The 22,146-nt window shown below is 32.6% G+C and overlaps 1 protein-coding gene across 1 annotated transcript in view; it reads left to right on the forward strand.

The window, feature by feature from the left end:
• LOC129231217 (tissue inhibitor of metalloproteinase-like) overlaps positions 1–22,146 on the forward strand; it is an 86,056-nt gene that overhangs the window by 43,604 nt on the left and 20,306 nt on the right. Inside the window, exons 3-5 of the mRNA XM_054865473.1 lie at positions 9,145–9,287; positions 18,478–18,560; positions 19,812–19,917. Coding sequence (XP_054721448.1) covers positions 9,167–9,287; positions 18,478–18,560; positions 19,812–19,917 — 310 coding nt within the window. The 5' untranslated portion in view covers positions 9,145–9,166. The remainder of the gene's footprint in view (positions 1–9,144; positions 9,288–18,477; positions 18,561–19,811; positions 19,918–22,146) is intronic.

Genomic DNA, 22,146 nt, shown 5'->3' on the forward strand with positions numbered 1-22,146 from the left:
TAAAGGCGTTGCCACAAGTTAATAACACGTAAGTAAATGAATTTTTTGCGCACTTAGATTTCAAAAATATACATATGTTTCTAAGATGTAAATAGCAATAAAAATGAAAATTTATGACACCCCTTTTCCACTACTTCGTCTCTCGAAAGCTAGGAGTACCCCTTTGTAGTTTATTCAGTACACGAAAACATGTAACATGACTTTAGTTTTCTGGCAACAAGAATTTACGTAAGCGGATTAAATGAATCGTAAATCTTTTTATCGAATCGCATATATTATTTCAAACTCAATAAAAGAACACAATTTTTTTCGAAAAAGAAACAATTACATGTATCATTGAAAACCGAAGAAATTTTTTGAATGGTTTGCTTACAAGCTTCGAGGGATTGATGAAAATTTATAGGCAACTAATACAGTTAATGTCGTAGCGTTCAGCCACATTAACTGAAATGAATGTTCCCCGCTGATGTTAGGAGTCTTGATGGAGATGTAACTGCTATGTCACTGAGCGCTTTTAATGTTGTCTAAATGAAATGCTTCTAAATTATTTGACATTTGAATCTTTTAGGTACGTATAAGTGATATCGGACATTTTAATGATTGTTTTCGAAAAATCTAATCGCATCTAAATTCTGTATCACCGACTCATAAAAAGTAATGCCCGTTTAGTGAAGTAAAATATGTGGCAGGAAAATTTTAAGCTGATTAGAGGAGTCCTTGAGAAGGTTTCAGTCTTGCTGGAGACGAAAGGTTTCCATTTTTGTTTTCGTTTTTCTATATTGCACGTTTTTTTTTTCTTTTACTATATGTGAGTGTTTGAGATTTTGTGAGAGGAAATAACCGAGTTGGTTTAGAAGCAACCAAGCCTACTTTCCAGGAAGATTTTGTGGAGAATGTTTTTGCTTATCTTTTGCTTTGAAAGGTCAAAACATCGGTCTCTAATCTGTAAAGGGGGGGGGGGCTCCCTATCGATATATAGATTTTGTGTTGGGGAGGGGGGCACGTACCAAAACGTTACCAAAATATACTTTTTTAATATTCTAAAAAAAGAAAATCCGAAAATAAAAATCTTTACTATGTTATCGGTATGGCATTCGGGTTTGAGTGCTTACACCGGGATATACAGTAGTGGAGAGTGTTGTACCCTTGGGACACTGCTAATTTCTAAGAATCTATTTTTAGCAGCCATGTTTTTGTAATCTCTAATAGTAACCTTTACAACCAAATGGTGCCATAGTAAAAATCAGCCTCAAATAAATAAAATTGACTATTTTGTGAGAGAAAGAAAATTTCATGACTCCAAAGTAAATATTTTCTTGATTTTTATTTCCTTTTCTGTCTTTGTATTTGTAAATTTAATCAACTGAATTTTCTTTTGTTATAAAAGAGAAGTACTTTAAATATTTTTTCTTATGAGAAAATAATGATAGTGCATCTAGATTGACCATCATTTTGGTTTTTCATAAACAACGTGGTAATTGTACCTTGGGACAGTCAAACATTTTGTACCTTAAAATGCGTTCCAAGGTACAACATATGCATGGTTCTTAATAATTACGAGATGTTTAGGAGCATGGAAATATGTTCTAATCTTATGTAGTCTTTTAAACACATGCAATGTTAGACAATAATTCATTATTCATAATTTATTATTCATGATTTATCACTACCATGAAAAAAATCTTTTTTTAGTTTTCTGTTGCAAAATTGGTTCAAGTATATGGCTGTTTCCTGAATCATGAAGACTTTCCCATAGTACAACAGGATGTGTCCCTAGGTACAATAGGATGTTGTATTTTCAAACTGAGCAGATTAAAAAATATATATTGCATAGAAGTATGTTGGAGTATTCTAATGTGACTTTTAGATTTTAAATTTAATTCAAATAATTGATGATAAAAATTAAAATATGAAAAGCGTCCCAAGGTACAGCTCTCCTCATTCATTCGGCTTCCGTTTACCAAGATCTCCAGTTTATTCGGATCAAATTTTTAGAGTTGCAAAAACTTATGTTCACTAAAGTAATAATTTAAAACTCTGATAGGAAGAACGGAACTATCAGGACGCCAACATTCTCCTTTTACTGCATAGGTCATAAAATAAATTCTATTAGTCTAACGAACAACATAGCGTACTTGAAGCAACAGTTCAACACCATTGCAGCTGAACAATAAATGTGTTTGTGAGAAACGATCCTATGTAACTTTGTTTTAAACCATTGTCTTTTGCTGTAATAGGTTGGCTTACTTAAGAATGTGTTAAACAGATTTTCTGGATTTTCGTTTATCCGAATTTTTGTTTATCTGAAATGTCTTTTGTTCTGAGTCCGGATAAACGAGGTGGTACTGTATTAGGAGTGGTTCCATAGTTTGAGAAAATGGGTGCTCGAAACAAGCCCGTCAAATGCACTAATATTTTAATACTAATTCTAAAATGTTGTATTTTATGTGTATATATTTTCTGTAACTTTCTACAATTTGTTAAATGCAGTTAAATTATCAATACTCATATTACAATAAAACAATACATAAATAGGTTTTAGTGCATAAAAATTACTTTATATAAAATAAGTTTTTGATTATCTAACCCATTAAATAAACTGTCGAACCAGAATAGCATTTATGAAATTGAATCGCACGGTTGGGGGGTGGAGGTAAAACAATTTTTCTTTTAAATTTCTTATTGAAAAGGGAGCGCAGGTATAAAATGTTTGAAAACTACTGGGTTGTATGACAAATTGTATATTTTCTTTTTCTTTTATGAATGTTTATTCGCTATAAAATTGTCCATAGTTTCGATTTTAAAAAAATTTAGTAAAAATTATGGCTTCCAAAACCAGGAGTTGTACGTTTTTTACTTAATATATTTTTCTGAAAAAAAATTTAACAAGAAAAACATTTAGTTTTTAGAAAAGCGTACAGGATTAGTCATCTCAAAACAGTTTTTTTGTCTTTCTTATTCATTCATAACGTAGTTTCATTTCGCGATCTTTCCTTTATGCACACAAATAAAAGTTTCATCACATTATAACTCACGCACTCAGTTTATCACATACTTTATTCACTTCCTAAATTCAAGCTGTTTATACCAAATCTATCATTGTAAGTAATTTTAATCTTTTAAATGATACATTAGAGTGCGTATTTTCTAGAACTCAAACTATGGAAACATCTTAAAACACGTTTCACCTTTTCTCGTCATTTTATACTTAGAAAGTTAGATATTCAAAACTGAATCCCTATATTGGTCTTTTGGTTCTAATATTTTCTATTATTTTACTTCTTGAATATGAATCTCGCTCCTCTAAAAAATGTCAAGGAACATTTTAATGCCTTGAAAAGAAATAATAATAAAAAAAACCCTCGTTATATCTTTGCTTGTAGGCACTGGTGTTAAAACGTTATATATATATATATATATATATATATATATATATATATATATATATATATATATATATATAATGGTAAAATAAAAAATCCTGTCGGCTGCATATGTATTTGCCAAAAGTTTGTTATGTTTTCGTTGCTCAATGAAATCTATCGATTTTGTCAGGAACTATTAAAGGTTTAAATCGCCTTGTAGAGCTGTAAATTTCTGAAACGTTTAAACACAAACTGGAAATCGTTTTCGCATTGAAGAATGTTCCCTAGAACCTTGAAAAAAGTCTAAAATCTGTTTAAATCGCATATTCAAGAGATTATTAAGAAGATGGGTGGACAAACCGGCTGCCGTCCTACTTTAAAAACACTCTTTGTTAAAATATAATTTTAACTTCTAAGTATTTTTTTATTTTTTTTTCTATTTAATGATCTTTCAACTGAAAGTTTAGTGAACTATGTTTATGTATGTATGTCTTTTGTTTAGAAACTTTAGTTTACAAAACAAAATACGTTTACTTTTGATAATATATATTTCGCTGACAATCGTTTATAAACAAAAGTAAAAAGTTGATGAATGAACTCAAGTGTTTGCTATTGGATGAGTCGTCACGAAACGTGATAAGTGAATTCAACAAAAACTTTGAGAGTTGCACGCAACCATTCTCTTTTATAAACGAAAATATAAATAAATATCGATTTTAGTTAAAGAAACCGTCAGTTTTGTTTCTATAGACCTTACGAATGCAAAATGAAACCAGTTATTTGTCTTTTATTTTATTTTTTATATTTTATTATTCTGAAAATCTGAATACAAATTGTCTATTGTATTTTATTTTTTTATTTTTCATTTCGCCGCAAAAACTCACTTTTTGTTAGTGTCAGATAAATTTCATTCAGAACTGCGTTAGCTATGGATTTGCTTGCCAGCAAAAATTTCCTCCGTTTTAAGCAATTGTACCCCTAACGCTATAAAACTTCATCATAACACTATTACCTCAGTTCCTTGAATATCCCTTTGTTCATCATACCAGTACATCAAGTTCTAACCACCACTTAATTTTTGTTTCGTTTGACGTTTCATTAGTACTATTCAATTAAAGCTTTTTGCGCTTGTGTCACCAACCCCAACAAGCCAAAAACGTTTGACAAGCGTCACAAGAATAAGCTCGCGTGACATTTTTTTTCTCAACTTCTTCTGTAATTGCTTTAAATTAAGCTCGACAGTAGCAAAGCTACAAATTATAGAGCTGCATTGCTATCAGCAACAGAGTCTCCTTTCTTTTTAAATAAAAAGGATTGCTGATCCTCAAATAAACGAGGTTGCTTCAGGGAATCGATCTTTTTTTATCTCTTAAATGTATAGAATCTCAAAAGGAAAAAAACAGCTCTGATCGATCGAAAAATAATTTTCTTAATGTTACACCTTTTTGATTCTAATGTATAGAATCTTATAAAGAAGAAAAAAATTAGACCTGGAAAAAAATTTACTTAATGTTATCCTTTTTTTATTCTAACTGATGCGTGCTTTCTTAATAACTGTGTAAATGACATTCTCAAAGCAACAATGTTTCGAAATGTTTTTTAATGCTTCTAATTGCATTTATTAAGACATAAAAATGGTAAGGTTGGAATACAAAGTTTTGAATTGAAGCGGTAATCAACAGTTTATCTCGAAAGTTGTTGCAACTTGAACATGGACGAAGTTAAGGTTGATATAAGAAGTTGTGACTGCAGTTAAAAATATTGAAAATATCCTAGGTTTCTACAAACTTTTCAAAAATGGGTTAGCTGCGTTGAAATAGAATGTTGAGAATCAAAATGTCTGATAACAACGATATTTTTAGTCGAAAACTAATTTGCTTTTATTTTTGACAATAACATCAAACTTATCCATTAAAGTTCTGTTATTATTCCCCCCCCGCTCTCACTTTTTATCTCTCGATCCTTTTTGTTTGTTTTTTTAATTTTTGGTCCTAATCAGAGTTTATTAATTCTTTTATCAGTTCAATTAATTATAATATATCTTGAAGTTACCGCAGTTACTAAAATAAAATTATATATTTTTTAACTTTCTTGAAAATAAAATCAAAAAATTTCATTTTCTATTGTGATATCTTCATGAAAACAGGGCAAATCTCATAAGTGATCTAACTATCGAATAAGGCTTAGTATAATCAATTCATGTGTCAAAATATTTCAGAAAATGATAATCAGTTTCTAACTATCGAATAGCCAGAAATAGTCAGATTTTACCGTTTAAAAATATTATAATTGCCAAAATAAGGAAAAGTATGTACTTTCTCCATCCTGCTGACTTGAATCCTGTGGTACTTGATAAAACAATCAGGTACCAAAATTAGTGTTTTTAATTAGCAAATGCAGTTTTTTGATACCACCTGTTGTTAGCGTTTTGAAACAACATCTGACAGCTTTGAGATTTAAGGTGCACAAAAAAAAAATGTGATTCAGCGAAGAGTGAATCACGGGGCTGAAGAAAAGGCAAACATAAAATTAATACTGCGTCTCTTTCGTTGATGTATCGGACATGGGCATGACGCTTTGAAAACGGCCGTATTTTACAGTCATTAGATTGAATATAATTTCTCATCAACTTTATAAGAGTTTAAGCGATTTTTATTCTGAACACTAGAGCTTTTATGATTTTTCTTTAAATATTTCTTTACAAGAATGAATGGTGAATATTCTATTGCTATTGCCAATGCATTTCATGGATATTTCGTTACCATATTGAAGAAGATGTAGAATGAATGGGAAAAAGTTCACATTAGCAGTTGATGCATCATATATGAAATGTTTACCCCTTACAGTTTTTATATGAATCTCACTTTTTGCTTTGAAAAAGGGGTCCCTTGCAACCCGAAACACATGTCTACGGTTCTCCTGAAATTTCAAGATTTGTTTTTGGGATTTCAATTGACGTATTTCTAAATTCATCTTTTAAAAGCTATATAGTTATTGTCAATTAAATGGTGACAACCCGAGATGCAGCTATCCACGTTTTTAAAGCAACTCGTAAAAATTGACACTGTGTTTTAATTTAGTGTTTTTGTTTTAGGCCAAGGGCCTGATAGAATCATTTCTTTGTCATTCAGTAGTTATAATTGTACCAAATCAAAATGAGTCTGGCGTTTTACATACGTTAAGTGCTTCCTCTCCGAGCTAAAATAGTATCCTGTGAAAGGTTCTTTGATTTGGTTCACAGAGTCTTTGCCAACTTTGCTTCCGTATCCTCGTATAAAGTGCGTCGATTTTATTTTAACATAAATTACATTTATTTTATCCTTCAGAACAGAAATTTCGATTATATACTTGAGGTAAAATTCGTGATTAATCGATAAGGATTGTTTTTTTTTTTTTTTTCAATTAACGAATCATAAAGAATAAGAAAAAAAACCCCTTTATTATCCACTTTAGCACATTTTTAAGCAAACCGGTACTCTTAGAACACAAAATAGTCTATTTTAAGATATGCACCACCTAGTTTCATTAGATATCATTAGAATGATTGAAGACTATGTTCAAAGCATTGGAAAAACTATCTTTCATTAGTGACATCCCCATGTGTAACGAAACACTGTTTCTAAACATGTATTACCAAAGTTTTTAGTTGAGAAATTTGATGTATTCGCTCCTGTAATAGAAAATTTATTAAAATTTCTAATTTTTTTTTTTGTTGTCCTTTATGTGAGAAGATGAAGTCATGTAATGTCATGAACCAATGCCTAGCGAAATTATGTTGGGAAATTGGTGTAATCCGTAGTTCAAAGCTTCGAAATAGGGGAATTCCATCCGAGTAATAAATACTTTTAATAGTTTTTAATAACTCGACGAATTTGTAACATTTATTTAGAACGACCATATTTCCTTCAGAACCTCCTGATTTCCTCCAACTCCAGAAAAGCTTTTTTCCCCAACAATAGGGGAGGGTGGCCCAAAGCGGGTAGGCCTTCATATGCCCCCACCCCCATGGTGTGTTAGCGGCGATGCATACGTATGTCGTGTTTACCCGATCTCCCCCGAGTTATTATCAGTCCCAGCGAATCAGCTGTGAAGCGGCATGGCGCAATTAGGCTTAAAATAAAAAATATATATATACATTAAAAAAAATGAAGTTTTGTAACTTGTAATTAGTCGAAGACCGTCTTATTTTTTTGATTGTCAATAATATTAACTCATTCTGACACTATCCACCTTTAAACTACGATGGTCATTAGGTTTTTTTTTTAATTATGAATTTAAGGTTATAATTGTTGAAATAAAAACGTGCCTTTGGGCAAAGCGGGTCGGGCAAAGCGGCTATGAGATTTAATCATATATTTATTTAAAATTTCTTAACTCGTGTGCTGACTTATACTTATCCTATTGAAAGAGAAAATCTAACTTTAAAAAGTTTTTTTTTTTTGGGGGGGGGGGGCACAATTAATTTATTCTATTAATTAACTCAGTTATTTTTTTATGTTTTATAAACAAATGTACTGACTTTAAATTGGAGAAATACAACTGTTTTATATTTTTTTATATAATGGCAGATAGCTAGTCAACTATTTTAATCATTTATAACTTCATATTCGATGTTAAAATGTACCAAACCACAATTAGTTAAGCTTACCCACTTTGGGCTCAATGGTAGGGCAAAGCGGGTTTTTCACATGTTTGTTAAGTTTGATAATAAATAAATATTGGGTATGAAATAATACAAAAATCACTTTTTATTTTGAAGTTCAAGAACCCTGCTAGGAAATAAAGCCGTAATTGTTGCAATTAAAAATCCAAAAACTACAATTTTTGAGCGTTCTTCGAAAGCCTACCCGCTTGGCCACCCTCCCCTATAGATATTACAAAACCAAGAGTTGGACACATGCAGATCAATCCAATCCATTGGTTGCTCTTATCAGGATAAACTTACTTTCTATAGCACGGGGGGCAATTCCCTGCCTTGCATTTTTAATTCAGATTGCACACTATTTCTTTAAGTACGATTTTGTGATAAGTTTAGTAGTTTTTATTCAATTAGCTTGGATTTGAGTATGTAAAACTTTCTAATATATCTATGTTCCAAGGTATGTAATTTATTCAGGCAAAATTTAATTCATTTTACGGTGCCCCGAATATTTCAACGATAAAAATTGTTGCAATACAGTATAGATATTTAAAATAAAACTGATGTTTTCAAAACATTCTTAATATCCAACTAACAACTTGCAATTATTAATTTTAATTGATTAATGAACATAAGATACTTCTTTTAAACTGTTCTTCTGTAATTAGTATTTAAAAAAAAAGAAAAAAAGATTACTAAGGAAAAATTTGTAGAATTTTTTTTCTACATCTCTAGACCAAGGAAATTATAGTTGGCAGGTGCTTTAAATTTCTTTTTGGCCGTTAATAATGTTTTGATCTTGTAAGCAAACATTTTGGCTTATTTTGTCGTACATAAATTTTAGCTCCAATCTATGTTTTGAGGGAAAAAAAAGTGTATTTTATTGTCCGATATCGTTTTGCATTAATAAGATAAATAATTAAGACTTGTAATCTAGCTAATTGAAAGAAAATATTGAAAATTATAATATCAACTTTTATTCATTCATTAGAATCGTGTTTGCCAACAATGCAACTATACAGAATATATATAAAAAACATATTCTGTTTTGCTTCATTGCTATCAAAGATGATTGGAATGAATGAGTAAAAATTAAAATGATAAATATTAAGATTTTATTATTATTCTTTTTTTTTTTAGCTTTTGATCCTAGGTGTTCAAAATGACTACTTCTTTGTGGCTCCTTTTCGGAGCCTTAGTGATATCTTCAATGATTACGGATACCAACACTTGTTCCTGCTTTTATTCACACCCACAAGAACATTACTGTGTTGCTGATTTCGGTGAGTTACTATTTAAAATTTCAAAAAACTACATGTTTTTCTCCAGTTTTACAAATTCTTAGTTTTACACTGATATGAATTTAGTGAAGTATTCTATTTGGAGAAAACAAAGTGTTTTTCTATCTCATTGGATCATTTTGAGCTACATAACTAATTTCTGCAGTTAACAGCATTCTTTGAAAAATCACTTTAAATACCGTCATCATCACAATTCAATTCACGTATAACCTGTTACATTGCCTTCATTTTTACGCAAATGACACGTTTCAGCGTTACTTGCCACCTTATTTGCCCTTTACCTTTACACTGTAAAAAAAAAAATAAATAAATAAATAAAACCGAAATGTCACTAATTACTTCCGGGTCTCTTTCCGGATTTTCAAGGGTTCGCACCAGCATCCTGTGAAAAACAATATTTTTTACGAAAATGTTTCCTGAATCGCAACAAGTTCCATGAATGCCAAATTTACTCTGCGGTGAAAAACATTTTTAGCTACCAGTATAAAAATACATTAGGCCACCTTAATATTTATTCCTGCTTCAGCTTACAAAGTTATGAACCCCTCCAGATTGAGTGGGGGAACTGGACATCAAGGGCGAAATGCAGTCATCGGATAGTGTAGCTTTGGAGGAATGCTTGCAATTCCGGCTTAGCTTCGGCCATATTTGCTTTAGGGGCTTTCCTGGTACATCAGGAAGGTGCTAAGCTATTACTATACACATATATAAGTTTTCACTGAAGTTCCATGAGTTATTCCAGAAATTTGACTGACTTGGAATGGGAAGGATTCTGAATTTTGAAGAAATATTCCGTGTTAGTTTCAGGAATGTTACTAACTTTTAGCGGGAAATTTTCCTGGTTTTTTCTAAAGATGTTACTGGCAGAAATTAGCATACAAGCTGTCCATTATTTTCGAGGAACGTTTCGGAATTTTTTTCACGGTGATGACGCATAGAAAGTATTTTATGCTATTACTATTTATTTAAAAACGTTATTTATCCAGATGTATGATTACTCCCTAAAAGATATGTAAGAGCAGAAGAAGTCTGATAGCTATAACCTTTTCAATCGTATGTCATTTTCTGTAAATCCTACTCTAAATGTAAAATGTATTTCTATTATTCTCTGTCATTAATAATTTGAAAATTTAAACCAGAGTAAGAATTAAATTTAAGCTGAAATAAATGATAACATATTTAATTGAAATATTTAGCTCTGAAAGAGCTTTTAATGTGTATACATCATTGATAAAAAAATTTCCTCAATTTTCTAAGTGCATGATAAAAAATCTTTCAGCCCTTATTAGAAATTTATTAAGTGTTTTTTTTTAAAACTAATCCCGAAATGAGCTTGAAGACCACATACCGGTAGAGCCTACGTCTTCGCATTTCTTTGTACTCCAGTTAAGTGAGTTATGTGTGTATAATTGCTAGTAATGATGCTTACTCGCGCTCATAAAAATCTTGGAAGGCAACATGAGTTGAGGCGTCAGGCTGTCTGTTAAAAGAGACACTTTTTCTTTGGCAATCTCTGAGACAGCTGTGACAACGACTTTGGATGACTGCCTGATGTCTACAATATAGGAAACACTGTCAGCGGAAGGCATTGATTGAAAATGTTGCCTCTATGAAGGAAGTGGTTTTTTCGTCGCAGCTGAGAGAACGATCTGTTGGCGATCTATCAAAACCAACCATCGCTGGAACTATTGTTTCTTAATATATTTTTGTACTTCTCAAGCTGACTATCAGGCATTCCAATTATTGAGTGAGGCTTCGAGAATTTCCGTTCTCTTTTCCTAAGTATTTATTATGTATTATTTAAGTAAATATAGGTACAGGTTTTGTTTGTTGATTTTTAATTTATTTATCCATTCATTTATTTTAATCATTTATTTTTCGCGAGCGTAATAGCTTCGAAAAAATCGAATCCATTTAATTCGATTAAAGTAAAGAATGTTTGCTTGTCCTTTTCTAGAACATATAGCTTTTACGGACAACAACAATTTTTTTAGCCCCCTTTTTAACTCATAAGAAGCTTGCATATTATAATGAACTAATATAAATATTGCGTTTTTTTTTTTTTTTTTAGTCTAAAACGCAAAAATAAAAAAAATCTAAAGTATTTGAAACGATAATCATGATAAATAAATTTCATACATTCTTTACTTATTTCAAACAATATTAAGCGGGCAAAAGCAAAAAATACTAAAATTCAGACAAATTGAAGATGATAATAAAAAATATTTTAAGCAGAACTGCTTATTTTTTATACGTCTAATTTCAAAGAAGTATTCACAAATCTGTTTTTATCTCTTTTTTGCTTTACACTGGGGAGCTTTATTTTTTAAGCTTTATTTTTGTCTTTGTCATGAAGTTAATTTATTTTTAACTGCTTCTAATGGGACGTTTTTCGTATTCAATTCTTCTTCTGTTTTTTTGTAATTTTGACAGGTTATAGAATTTCTATAATTTGGAAACAGCGCGTACTCTGTGGGTTTGGAGTTTTTTAAGATGTGGTTTTTTAAGTTTTTACATTTTGCTCTTGGGGGGCAATTTATAAATCTAGTCCGACACTAACCCCCACCAGTTAACACTCCTAGCGAAACTGGTATTAATTTGTTAATCCTGTAAGAATAAAATACTTCTCGAAGCAATAGAAAAAATGTCTGAAAATGGAAAAACGGTAAAGTCTATCAACCGTTTATCATTACAATCATCATAGTTTTCTATTTTTTCTCCTGAAACTGAGAAATTCCCAAATTTCTCCACCGTTTTTGTCGTTTCTTCATTTAAATCAAAACATTTTCAACTAAATATTCAAAAAACAAAGGCAAATAAAAAATAATAATAATCCAAGATGAATGAGCCAGAGTTCTGATTTTAAAGCGTCAGACGTATGTGATTTCGATATTATGGAACAACTTGCCAAATATTGAAAAGTATTTTCGCCCAGTTATTAAATGAAATCAACAAACTGTGGTTCTCAGAAAATTCAACTCTGAAAATCATCTTTAAAAAAGTAGAAAAAATTGCCTCTTCATTACACAGATAATTTCATGCCTAAATAAAATGCAAATGAAACTTATCTCCGACTAGAAAGAAATCTTTCAAAATTACATCTTTTTCAAGTATCTCTTAAATCAGAAAATTGCTCTCGATATGAATCATAATTTCAGCAGCATACCGTAGAAAGAAATATGCAATCTCGACATAATTAAAAAACGCGAGAGAACTTGTCTTCATCCCGCCCATACAATTCTATCACCTTGCCCAAAACCAGAAGCATCCTCAGTTACCACTCGCCTACTAGTAGGATGACCTTAGGCAAAACCTCTTTAGTATGAAATAAAAACGTTATGAGCGACTTTATCAGTCTTGAAACCTTTTTCTGAAACAGATTGCCCGCTCCTTATAAGTACACCTCTACGTTACTAGGGGGTTCAATAGGTCAAACTCGTCAACTCCACAAAAAAAAAAATAAAAAACCCAAGCTCCCGGCGATGTGCTTTCTTAATGGCATTTTATGGGAAAGCGGTTCATCGGGGGAGTTGATGTTTTCTGAGAAGTTATTTTCTTTTTTATTTTTAAACAATTAAATAAGCAAAGTAGTTTGTCCTTTTGATGAAGTTTTATTTTAAAATGCAGTTTTGACAGATTTCAACTTTAAACTGTAATCTGGTATTTTTGATGACATTTGGTATTACACTTTTTTATAAGCTCCAATATTAAGGCTATAACCTCAAACAAAACCTTTTTTAAATCTACGAACTAGAGATAGAGTTTGAAAACACTCAATTTTTTCTTGATTCTTTAATTTTAATGAGTCAGTTTCTGTTTAATTTTTAATTGTTTTGACACGATTTGCTTTTCTTTAAAGAAGAAAATCCGAGTCGTGAAATAGATTTCACTCTCGAAATTAACCTCAATACTCCATAAGTCTATTAATTGTAGTATCTTTTAATCGAAATCAGTTTACTGAATTAATTAATTAATTTTTCGTTAGGTTAACATCGCCTCAAAATCACCGGTGTCCGTTATTTTTACTGTAGACAAAAATTATGCATGTTTTTTAAACACTTCTGTTTATTCCTCAAAAATTTCAAATTTTTAGAACATTAATTTATTTTTTTGAAAACGACATTTAATTCGAAAGCAATCGAATGAGAAAACAAAGTAATGTATCATTTAGTAATTATTTTTAGCTACGTAATAGCTTATAACTTAAACAAGAAAAAATACGATTGACTATATCATTAACAACACAGTAAAGATCTTAAATTTAGATTACATTTGCTGAACAAATTTGTTAACAATTATAGTAATACAGTGCGGCGCAAACGTTCAAGCACATTATAAATAAGTTAATAAAATGAAATATATATACTGGAATGTTTTGAAACTTGTGCTGTATCAAAACAACTACATTACAAGTTTATGTGTCAAAATTGGAAAAAAAAAATATTATATTTTATTTTTTATCTAATTTTACTATGTCGCAAAAGTTTATGCACAAAGCAAAATGTTCAATTTCCCAAAGCACATAAGTCCTTTCGTAGTTTGAGGTCTTTCCATTGTGCCTGTGTGAGATTGAATACTTGATTTTCAATTGATAACGCAAGAATATGCAAAATTTTAGGAGCAAATCTATCACAGGCTTTTTTGATCACTGATTTGGATACAATATCCAGTTTACTAATTTCGTGTTTAACAATTTTTTCTTTCGATTTTTTAGACCTTCTTAACTGAACCATTATTATGTCTAGTGTGCATGCTAATCTTAACGTGTAGTAAGATTAGCATGCGTTAACGAGTAGAAGTAACGTAACGTTATTTAAAGATAAAACCATTAAACTAAATGAAACATAGCTCTGAAGCTACCGCTGCCATGTATTCCACAATTTATTACCACGCAGAGCTGTCACCTGACAGCAGTTGCAGCTATATTATGGTTCTCAAAAACTGCTTTATCCTATTTGTAGCGAAAAATAATCCAGGCGTTTTCTTGTAGTCACGATGAGCCTTGCAGACAAACCCCCTCCCCCCCGGGGGCCTTTAAGCGGCATTATTGAGTCCTATCAAACACTGATATGGACTTCTTAGTCAGGTGGAAGTTTAAATGAAGCCGCAATACAGGAATGTCTATCTAGATAACTGCTCACCAATCAGTCGCTTATTGTTGAGCACGACGGGTGGCAATGGGCCCTCGCTGTGGGAACTGTACTTGGGAATGATTTAAAGGACAGAAAACGCGACAGATTTGTTTTTTTACTAAGCACTTGAGACGAACACCTTCTAATGACCGTGGAAAAACTTTTACTATCGGTCTTATTTCATCTGAATAATTGTTTTGTAAATTTTTTACACCATGTTATTTTTAATATGATTTTCGTCTTATTGCTTTTGATTCGATCTTAAAGCAAGCATGGAAGGAAAACACGTTAGCAAAAAAGTGCAGACTTTAAAAAACTTCAATCTTCTTCCAAGGCCGTCATGAGTCTAAATTTTTGGTAAGGGGGAAAATTTCAGTTTATCGAATAGAAATCAAAATGCTTCCGAATGACCAATGATGTGCATGCACGCATCTAATGAGAGGAAACATTAATCATCTTTTGCAATACTCTCACTAAACTTGCCGAATGGGCAAACAATAGGTTCCGAATAAAGGTACTTTTGGGAGGTCATAATGACTTCCCTTGTCCCGTGACCATCCCTGACTTCTTGAATGTTACCTGTTAAAGTATATGATTCATATCGTTGCTTATTCAACGTATTTGATCCTATCTTATATTGCTTTATAAAACTCATTGTTTGTGTATCTATTATTTCACCATAACAATATTGCAACGAACTGAGTATGCTTCAGTTTAAAGTTCGAATACTGATACCTCATTTTACGAAATATTATTTTAATTTGGAATTTTGCGGATGTTAATAATTTTTAAGTCTTCGAAAGATTTTCTCCAGAATGGTCATGTGCATTTCATTCTACATATTTTATAAATATTTCATTTCTTCGTTAGTTGAAAATGTTTTTTTTTTAAACTTTTGTTTTATAGTTGTGAAAATTTCTATTTTTTTTTCGCTATATGGGTAGCACGGGAACACTTTCAAATGCCATGGCATAAGAAGTTCAACCATTTGAGTGTTCTAAAGTTGTGAGATCGCTTTTACTTTTGAAGTCTCTGTCTTATGTATAATACTACCCGAAGTCGAGCCCTCTACTAGTTGAAGAAATAAAAGAACAAACCAGCAGGTCAATGAAAATCATTGTGGAATAACACTGAAAAATTTAATATTGGAGCTTCTATTTATTTCTTTTCTTTATTTGTACAAACATCTTTTTTAACACCTTTTCTTTAATTCATCGTGCAAAATCGAACGTCAAGACAAACATCGGGAAGTAAAACACAAAAGAAGTCAAAACTAAGGCCCAGTCTAATTATGATACAGAAAAGCGATTTCCAACAACACCCTAAGTTCTTTCGTGAAGTTTCAGGATTTTACAGTAGTTTACTCCCCCCCTCCCACCCCATCAAATTTCTATCTATTATCGCGATGTCTCATGTAGCTCGAAAGGGTGATACAACCTACTTCTCTCCCTACCTGTTAGTATGAAACGTTAAAATTACAGCACGAGGGAAGTGGTAGGTGTTTCACATGATCCATACACTTTTGAAACTGCAAGTTGAATATGACACTTTTTACGGTTAAATATTGTAGCACCAGCGGCACCTTCTTATGTGTGACACTTGGCTCCCTATGGCCCTCAATGGTACCCTTGAAGGTGCCAGTTGGTTTCGCATGGCACCTCTAAGGGTGCCATTTCACTCTCTCTCTGTTATTTTAAGGTGTCATAGTTCAAAATGGCACTCATAAGGAGCTGACTCTGGTGCTACAACGTTTCACCTCAAAAGGTGCCAGAGATTAAGCAAAATCGCCATTATAAAAGCCATCGGCTCGAACCACTAAACCACACAACACATAAAATTATTGATTAAAGAACCGAATCAAGTGATATCCCTAACACGGAATTTAGAACTGTAGATTAAATGAAGCATAAAAGTTGAATCTACCCAAAAAGCCACATCCCCCGCATCCAAATCGAATTTCACAACTTGTCATTCCATTCCCCATTAGAACCCAATTTCAATGCGGACTACGAATAGGCCGCCATCCTGGAACCAAGGAAGTTCTTGAGCTGCGAAACTATCTACCCGGACCTGTGTTTAAGGCGTGTATACTTTTCTTTGTCGTCGCCGAAAATTTATTTCAGCTGGCAGAGGTGTGCTTGATGGGAGGACTAGAAAGGCACACGCGACCAAGAATAAATCTTCACTCGAGGGCTGCAGCTCGTATTTTACGGTCCAAGTGTAATAAATAAAATCCACTTGTTATGCTTAATGACACCCAAAGCTTTGAGGAAGTAGGCATACAAAACTATAGTTTCTTTGTTCGAAAATGCTACCTGTAAGAAGAGTCATGAATTTTAAAAGGAATTCAATCGTCAAAGGATTCATTGAGATTAATTACCTTGAAAGAAGCATAAATGAACATGCTATTATAATAACGTATTCTTCTTGATATATGGAGATGAGATGTTTATTGAATGCTTAAGGAATTTCAGAAAGTCAAATTAAAAGAAGTAACGTGTCAACAGGGCATAGGAAAGAGTATATATATATATATATATATATATATATATATCATTTAAATAAATTCCAGCAAAAGAAACCGGCTTTTTACATAGTAGTGTATTTAAAATAAATGAAACTTTTCTCTCTAAGCTATCGAAAATCGAAGGCATTTATAGTAAGGCTCGAGTAGCCTACCTTTTTGAGAAGAGGGCTACTATCTGCAGGAAAAGAATAAATGAGTCTTTTTTTTTTTAAATCATTTTCATATACAAAACAAGTGTGTAAAAGTCCCATCTGTATCTTTCTAACGACTATTCAGATCTTGAGTAGAATCATAACTACTAAGGATTATGCGTCTTCGTGACATTTCGAATTTGTATATTACGGTAGTCAAAATTTATAATTTATGCAAAAAAAAGAGTTAGGATAACATTAATAGTATCTATTAAATGTAAGAGTGAAGTTTTAGCTTTATCGATCATCTTCTCTGTTTCAGAAAATAAGTATTTAGTGAAAAAGAAGAATAAAAGTAGAAAACTGAAATTTTTTTGTAACTAGAAAAGATTCAAAATATGTACTAAATTTATTTGCAAATATTTTTACTTTTTTGAAAATAAAAATATTGCAGCAGATAAAATCAAAATGACAACCTTTTCCGCATATCTTCCAAAATAAAAGCAGCCATTCAGTGTAAAGACTTAGAACTTGAGCAAGCTGATATCATCACAGACCCTGCGCTAAAGAATGTTTTAATTATTTTTTAAATTAAATTTTTTTTCAGAAAATCATTCACATGCCCCTGTTAATACTCTGAAGTGGCTCACGTACTACGGGTTAGCCATCCTTGCCCCAGTGTGATGTGTTTGTGCGCAATTATATCTGATTCTACATTTAATTACATTACGCTGTCATTATAACTACTGCGATTATAACAGCGCATTGCAATGCAGTTTACACAGCGATTATAATTAAAGTTAAAATTTCAAATATATGTTTAATCAAAACTACTTGACCTGAATGTGCATGGAAAAAGTATGGTGTAGGGAAAAATAGTTTGAAGTTCTCGCTATAAGTAACTCTTTGCATCGTCATAATTTAATGGGTTCCGTTACTTAATCTTCCAATACCAATAGGACGACTATTGCAGAGGTTCATGCTAAATCAACTCTAGTGTTTAATGTTGCTTTGGCTACTGTAAATAACTCTTTGCATCGTCATAATTTAATGGGTTCCGTTACTTAATCTTTCAATACCAATAGGACGACTTTTGCCAAGGTTCATGCTAAACCAGCTCTAGCGTTCAATGGTGCTTTGGTTACTTTAATCGCTTTGCTTTTAATAAAAGGTATTCAAATGACATAAAGGACAATAGAAATGCAACATTTTTTTTCCCAAACGATGCCTTCTATCTTATTTCAAAAATGGGTATTATGAAAAACGAGATCTCACTTTAAAATATTAAAAGAACTTTTTCCATGAATAGCGAATACCGTATTTTATTTCTAATGATATTCATCTAAGAAAGTTGTTATTACTAATGACATTTCCCCCGGCAGTTGCTGTTGTGCGGGTGAAATCTCGAGGAAAAGGGGATGGCCATATCACGGCTTACCACATCAAAGTGAAAAAAGAATTCAAGGTGAGTGCTCATTACTTCAAGTGCCTTACTTTGCCAGTTTAGTACAATAAGCAAGATTGAAGAAAACTCGATCCTTGCTTTTCTGCTCAAAATTGTTATCGTTTGCATTCATTTACGAAACCGTTTCATAGATTTTAATGAGGAAAAACTGCTGCATAGTAAATGATTTATTTCTGCGTATGTATCTCAGTTTGAATGATTTTGCACTGCCGGCTGGGTGGCGCAGTGAATCGACCTTGGCTGGAATCTTACACCTTTAGACCCGGGATCAAACCCTGCTCCATTCCGTGGATTTTCAAGATGCAAAAATCGTCAAAGTCCATGTCATTAATTTGTGGCACTTAAACGAACCCTTGAGTATATATTTGGCTAGGATGCTTTCAGCTAAATTAAGTTCCTAGTACAATTTGCACCGTAAGAGCTCAGGTGCCTTTATCTGGCGAGAAACTTGGCGTCAAATTTCTCAACTTGCAAACTGCCGATAGGGATGCCAAATATAAGAATGAATGTCAATTCAGCACTAGATTTGCAAATGGCTGTACTTTTCGATAAAAGTAAAATCTGGTCATTTTTACAAATAAAGCATAGTGACGGTGGCCTCGGATATAACTATATAGAACTTCTAGTTCATGAGTTTCACGTAATTTCTCGGTATAATAACATGAAAGAAGAGTGACCTCAGAGACCGGTAACCGTTTTTTCAAGGGGCACTATTATTGGCGGATGCTATACCAGTTGAACAATTCTGACTCCCAGTTTCTCACTAGATTAAGACACCTGAGTTCTTAGGATGTTAATTGCCCTATTAATGTAATTTAGCTGGAAGCATCCAAACCAAATAGCCAAGGGATCTGAAACATGCCACATATGGCATAAACAATGAAAATGTTCTGAATCTTGAAATTTCCTCGACTGATTTGAATCCATAAGAGTACAAAAGAGCATGAATCCATAACGCTTTATACCACTGCAAAATTACCCAAGTTATAGCTCAATTCTTGGCATTCGCCCGTAAACTGGAATGTTGATCCGCTAACACGATATTTGGCTACAGCGTCGTAAATATTCCCAACCCTTGAATGACGCCATTCCAAAGTCTTACCTTCTTCCCATAAATAATGAAGCCGTTTAGCGTACAGAAAAATATCTACACGCCAATTATTCAGTATCATTCCGCTCATTTAATCGGTCCTATTTGCGCAAAATGTTTGCAACGACCTCGTCCTTAAAATCTTTTTTCCATTTCATTAGATGACCGATAAAGCCCGCCATGCATTGAGTCAAGGCCTGATATGGACTAGCAGCCACGAAGCCTCTTGTGGAGTGACGCTTCATCCAACCAGGTATCTTATTGCAGGTAAGATGGTATAGGCAGATAGAATTCCTCTAGCTCTCGGAAGTAGATTTTGTTGGTACTCGATTTAACTTTTGATGCCATCATTGAGATGACACCCCCTGAATGGATATCTCAAAATGAACAATCAAATCGTTACTTTCGTAGAAACGTTTTCGATTTATATAGTAGGAAATCCCAATGTCCAAGGAAAAATTGTTATATTATGTGCTGTTAGTTTTGTTTCTGTAGAGTGTTAGATAATTTTACTTGACTGCTTTCTAAAATAAAAATATATTAACCTGCCAAAAAGATACGCAACCTATGGTGGTCACAGATCTTTATGAATTTTACTGCGAATTAAGTACATGGTCATTTGCGACATTTCAGATTTATAAAAAATGCTGGACACCATTGTAATAAGGACTTTGGAATCTGAGTCGGGAGTCGATGGCTTTTAAATGTGAAGAGTCGGAGTCGGTCATTTTCCCCTTGAGTCCGAAGCTCTAATTTTAACTACACAAAATACTTTATTTATGCTAGCATTTTTGTAATTTCTGAATTAAAACTGACATTTTGGCAATGGTGAGTTTCGTACGAGCAGTTTAACACTGAAACCATACAGTTAAATCAACTTAGAAGGTGCATGTAACTGGGTATATTCAAAGCAACATGTTTTTTTTCTTGTATAACTGAAATGGTTTGTGACGATCCTTGCTTCTGCTGAGGATGAATAATGAATGCAGCCATTTTCAAAATAAATTGCTTAAATCTCCCTGAAAATGTTTTCTACTTTATTGAACAAAACGACTGGAAAAGTTCTGCTTACTTTTGATATAAATACTACAGTCATTTCTGTGAATCATCACGTGAAATCCGTTCTTTTGATATAATTAAATTCAGGTATTGCATTTCAAAAGCAAAATACATGTTTTTTTTCTTTTTTTTAAACTCATAAGTGAGGTTTAACCCTTATGTAAACTTTAAGATTCGTATCGAAAATTCACAGTGAACTTATATTTAAACCAGATTAAAAATTTGATAAGTTTAATTTTATTTTGCGATGTGGTTCACTCGAAACCATCAAAACTTCTGGCTCTAATATGGATATACGTCTTTTCTCATACAAGTCCCATTGCTGTTTTTTTTTGAGCAATCACGATTGCTTATTGTTCTCATTTGACTGTTTTTGGCGTCTTTTGATTTTTCCCACCGCCACCCTCCGCACCATCACCGTCGACGGGCTCCTCACGATGCTGCTCCTATAGCGAAAGCCGTCTCCAGGTTGCATCCATGTCCTACACACACGCGCATACATACACAACTACACACACACACACAAACACATACACACATACACCTACACACACAACCACCTACACACACACAAACACACATACAAACACATACACACACGCATACATACAGACACCCACACATACACACACAAAAACATACACACACAAAAATATACACACATACACACAACTACCCTCAGTCATGCCTGCACACAGACACAAACACATATGCCTACACACATACACATACCCCCCCCCCACACCCACACATTCATACACACAACTACCCACACACTTATGCCAGCACACAGACACAAACACACATGCCTACACACATATACACATACTCCCTACACACAAACACACATACCCCCCCCACACACACAAACACACACGCCTACATACACACACTCGTGATTGCGAAAAACATAATTTGAATTCAAGATGTCAAAATTCAATTTAATTTTTCTTTTTTTTTGTGATTATCCTATTTTATACTAAATGAATAAATTGCGTTGAATATTACTGAACAAACATGCAGCAAAAGATCCGGAGCTTTCAATCAGTTTTTTTTTTTTTTTTGAACAGTAAAAATATTTTCCAATATTTCAGCAGGGCTACTTGATACTTTCAATGCTTTGTCTCATGTGGTGTGTGTGTTGCGTAAGAATTTTAGCCATTCCTTCCCATTGTTTCTTTCTTCGGAAGTGCTGGCTCTCGGCCACACTTCTTCAATCCTACCGTCATTTCTGAAGTTGATTCTGTTACTAAGTTCTCATTGGAAGGCTTTCATTCAAGGAACGTTTTGGAATTAATCTCTCCTAATTTGTTTTTTACAATAATTGGGAAATTTTTGAATAAAAATACGTCAAGATGTAGTTTATTTTCATTAAATTAGCTTTTATGTCAGAACTCTCGTTTACTTTCAAAGACAAGTTTTCAATTTTAAAATTTA

The sequence above is a fragment of the Uloborus diversus genome, chromosome 10 (genome assembly GCF_026930045.1).
Source record: "Uloborus diversus isolate 005 chromosome 10, Udiv.v.3.1, whole genome shotgun sequence".
Lineage (NCBI taxonomy): Eukaryota > Metazoa > Arthropoda > Arachnida > Araneae > Uloboridae > Uloborus > Uloborus diversus.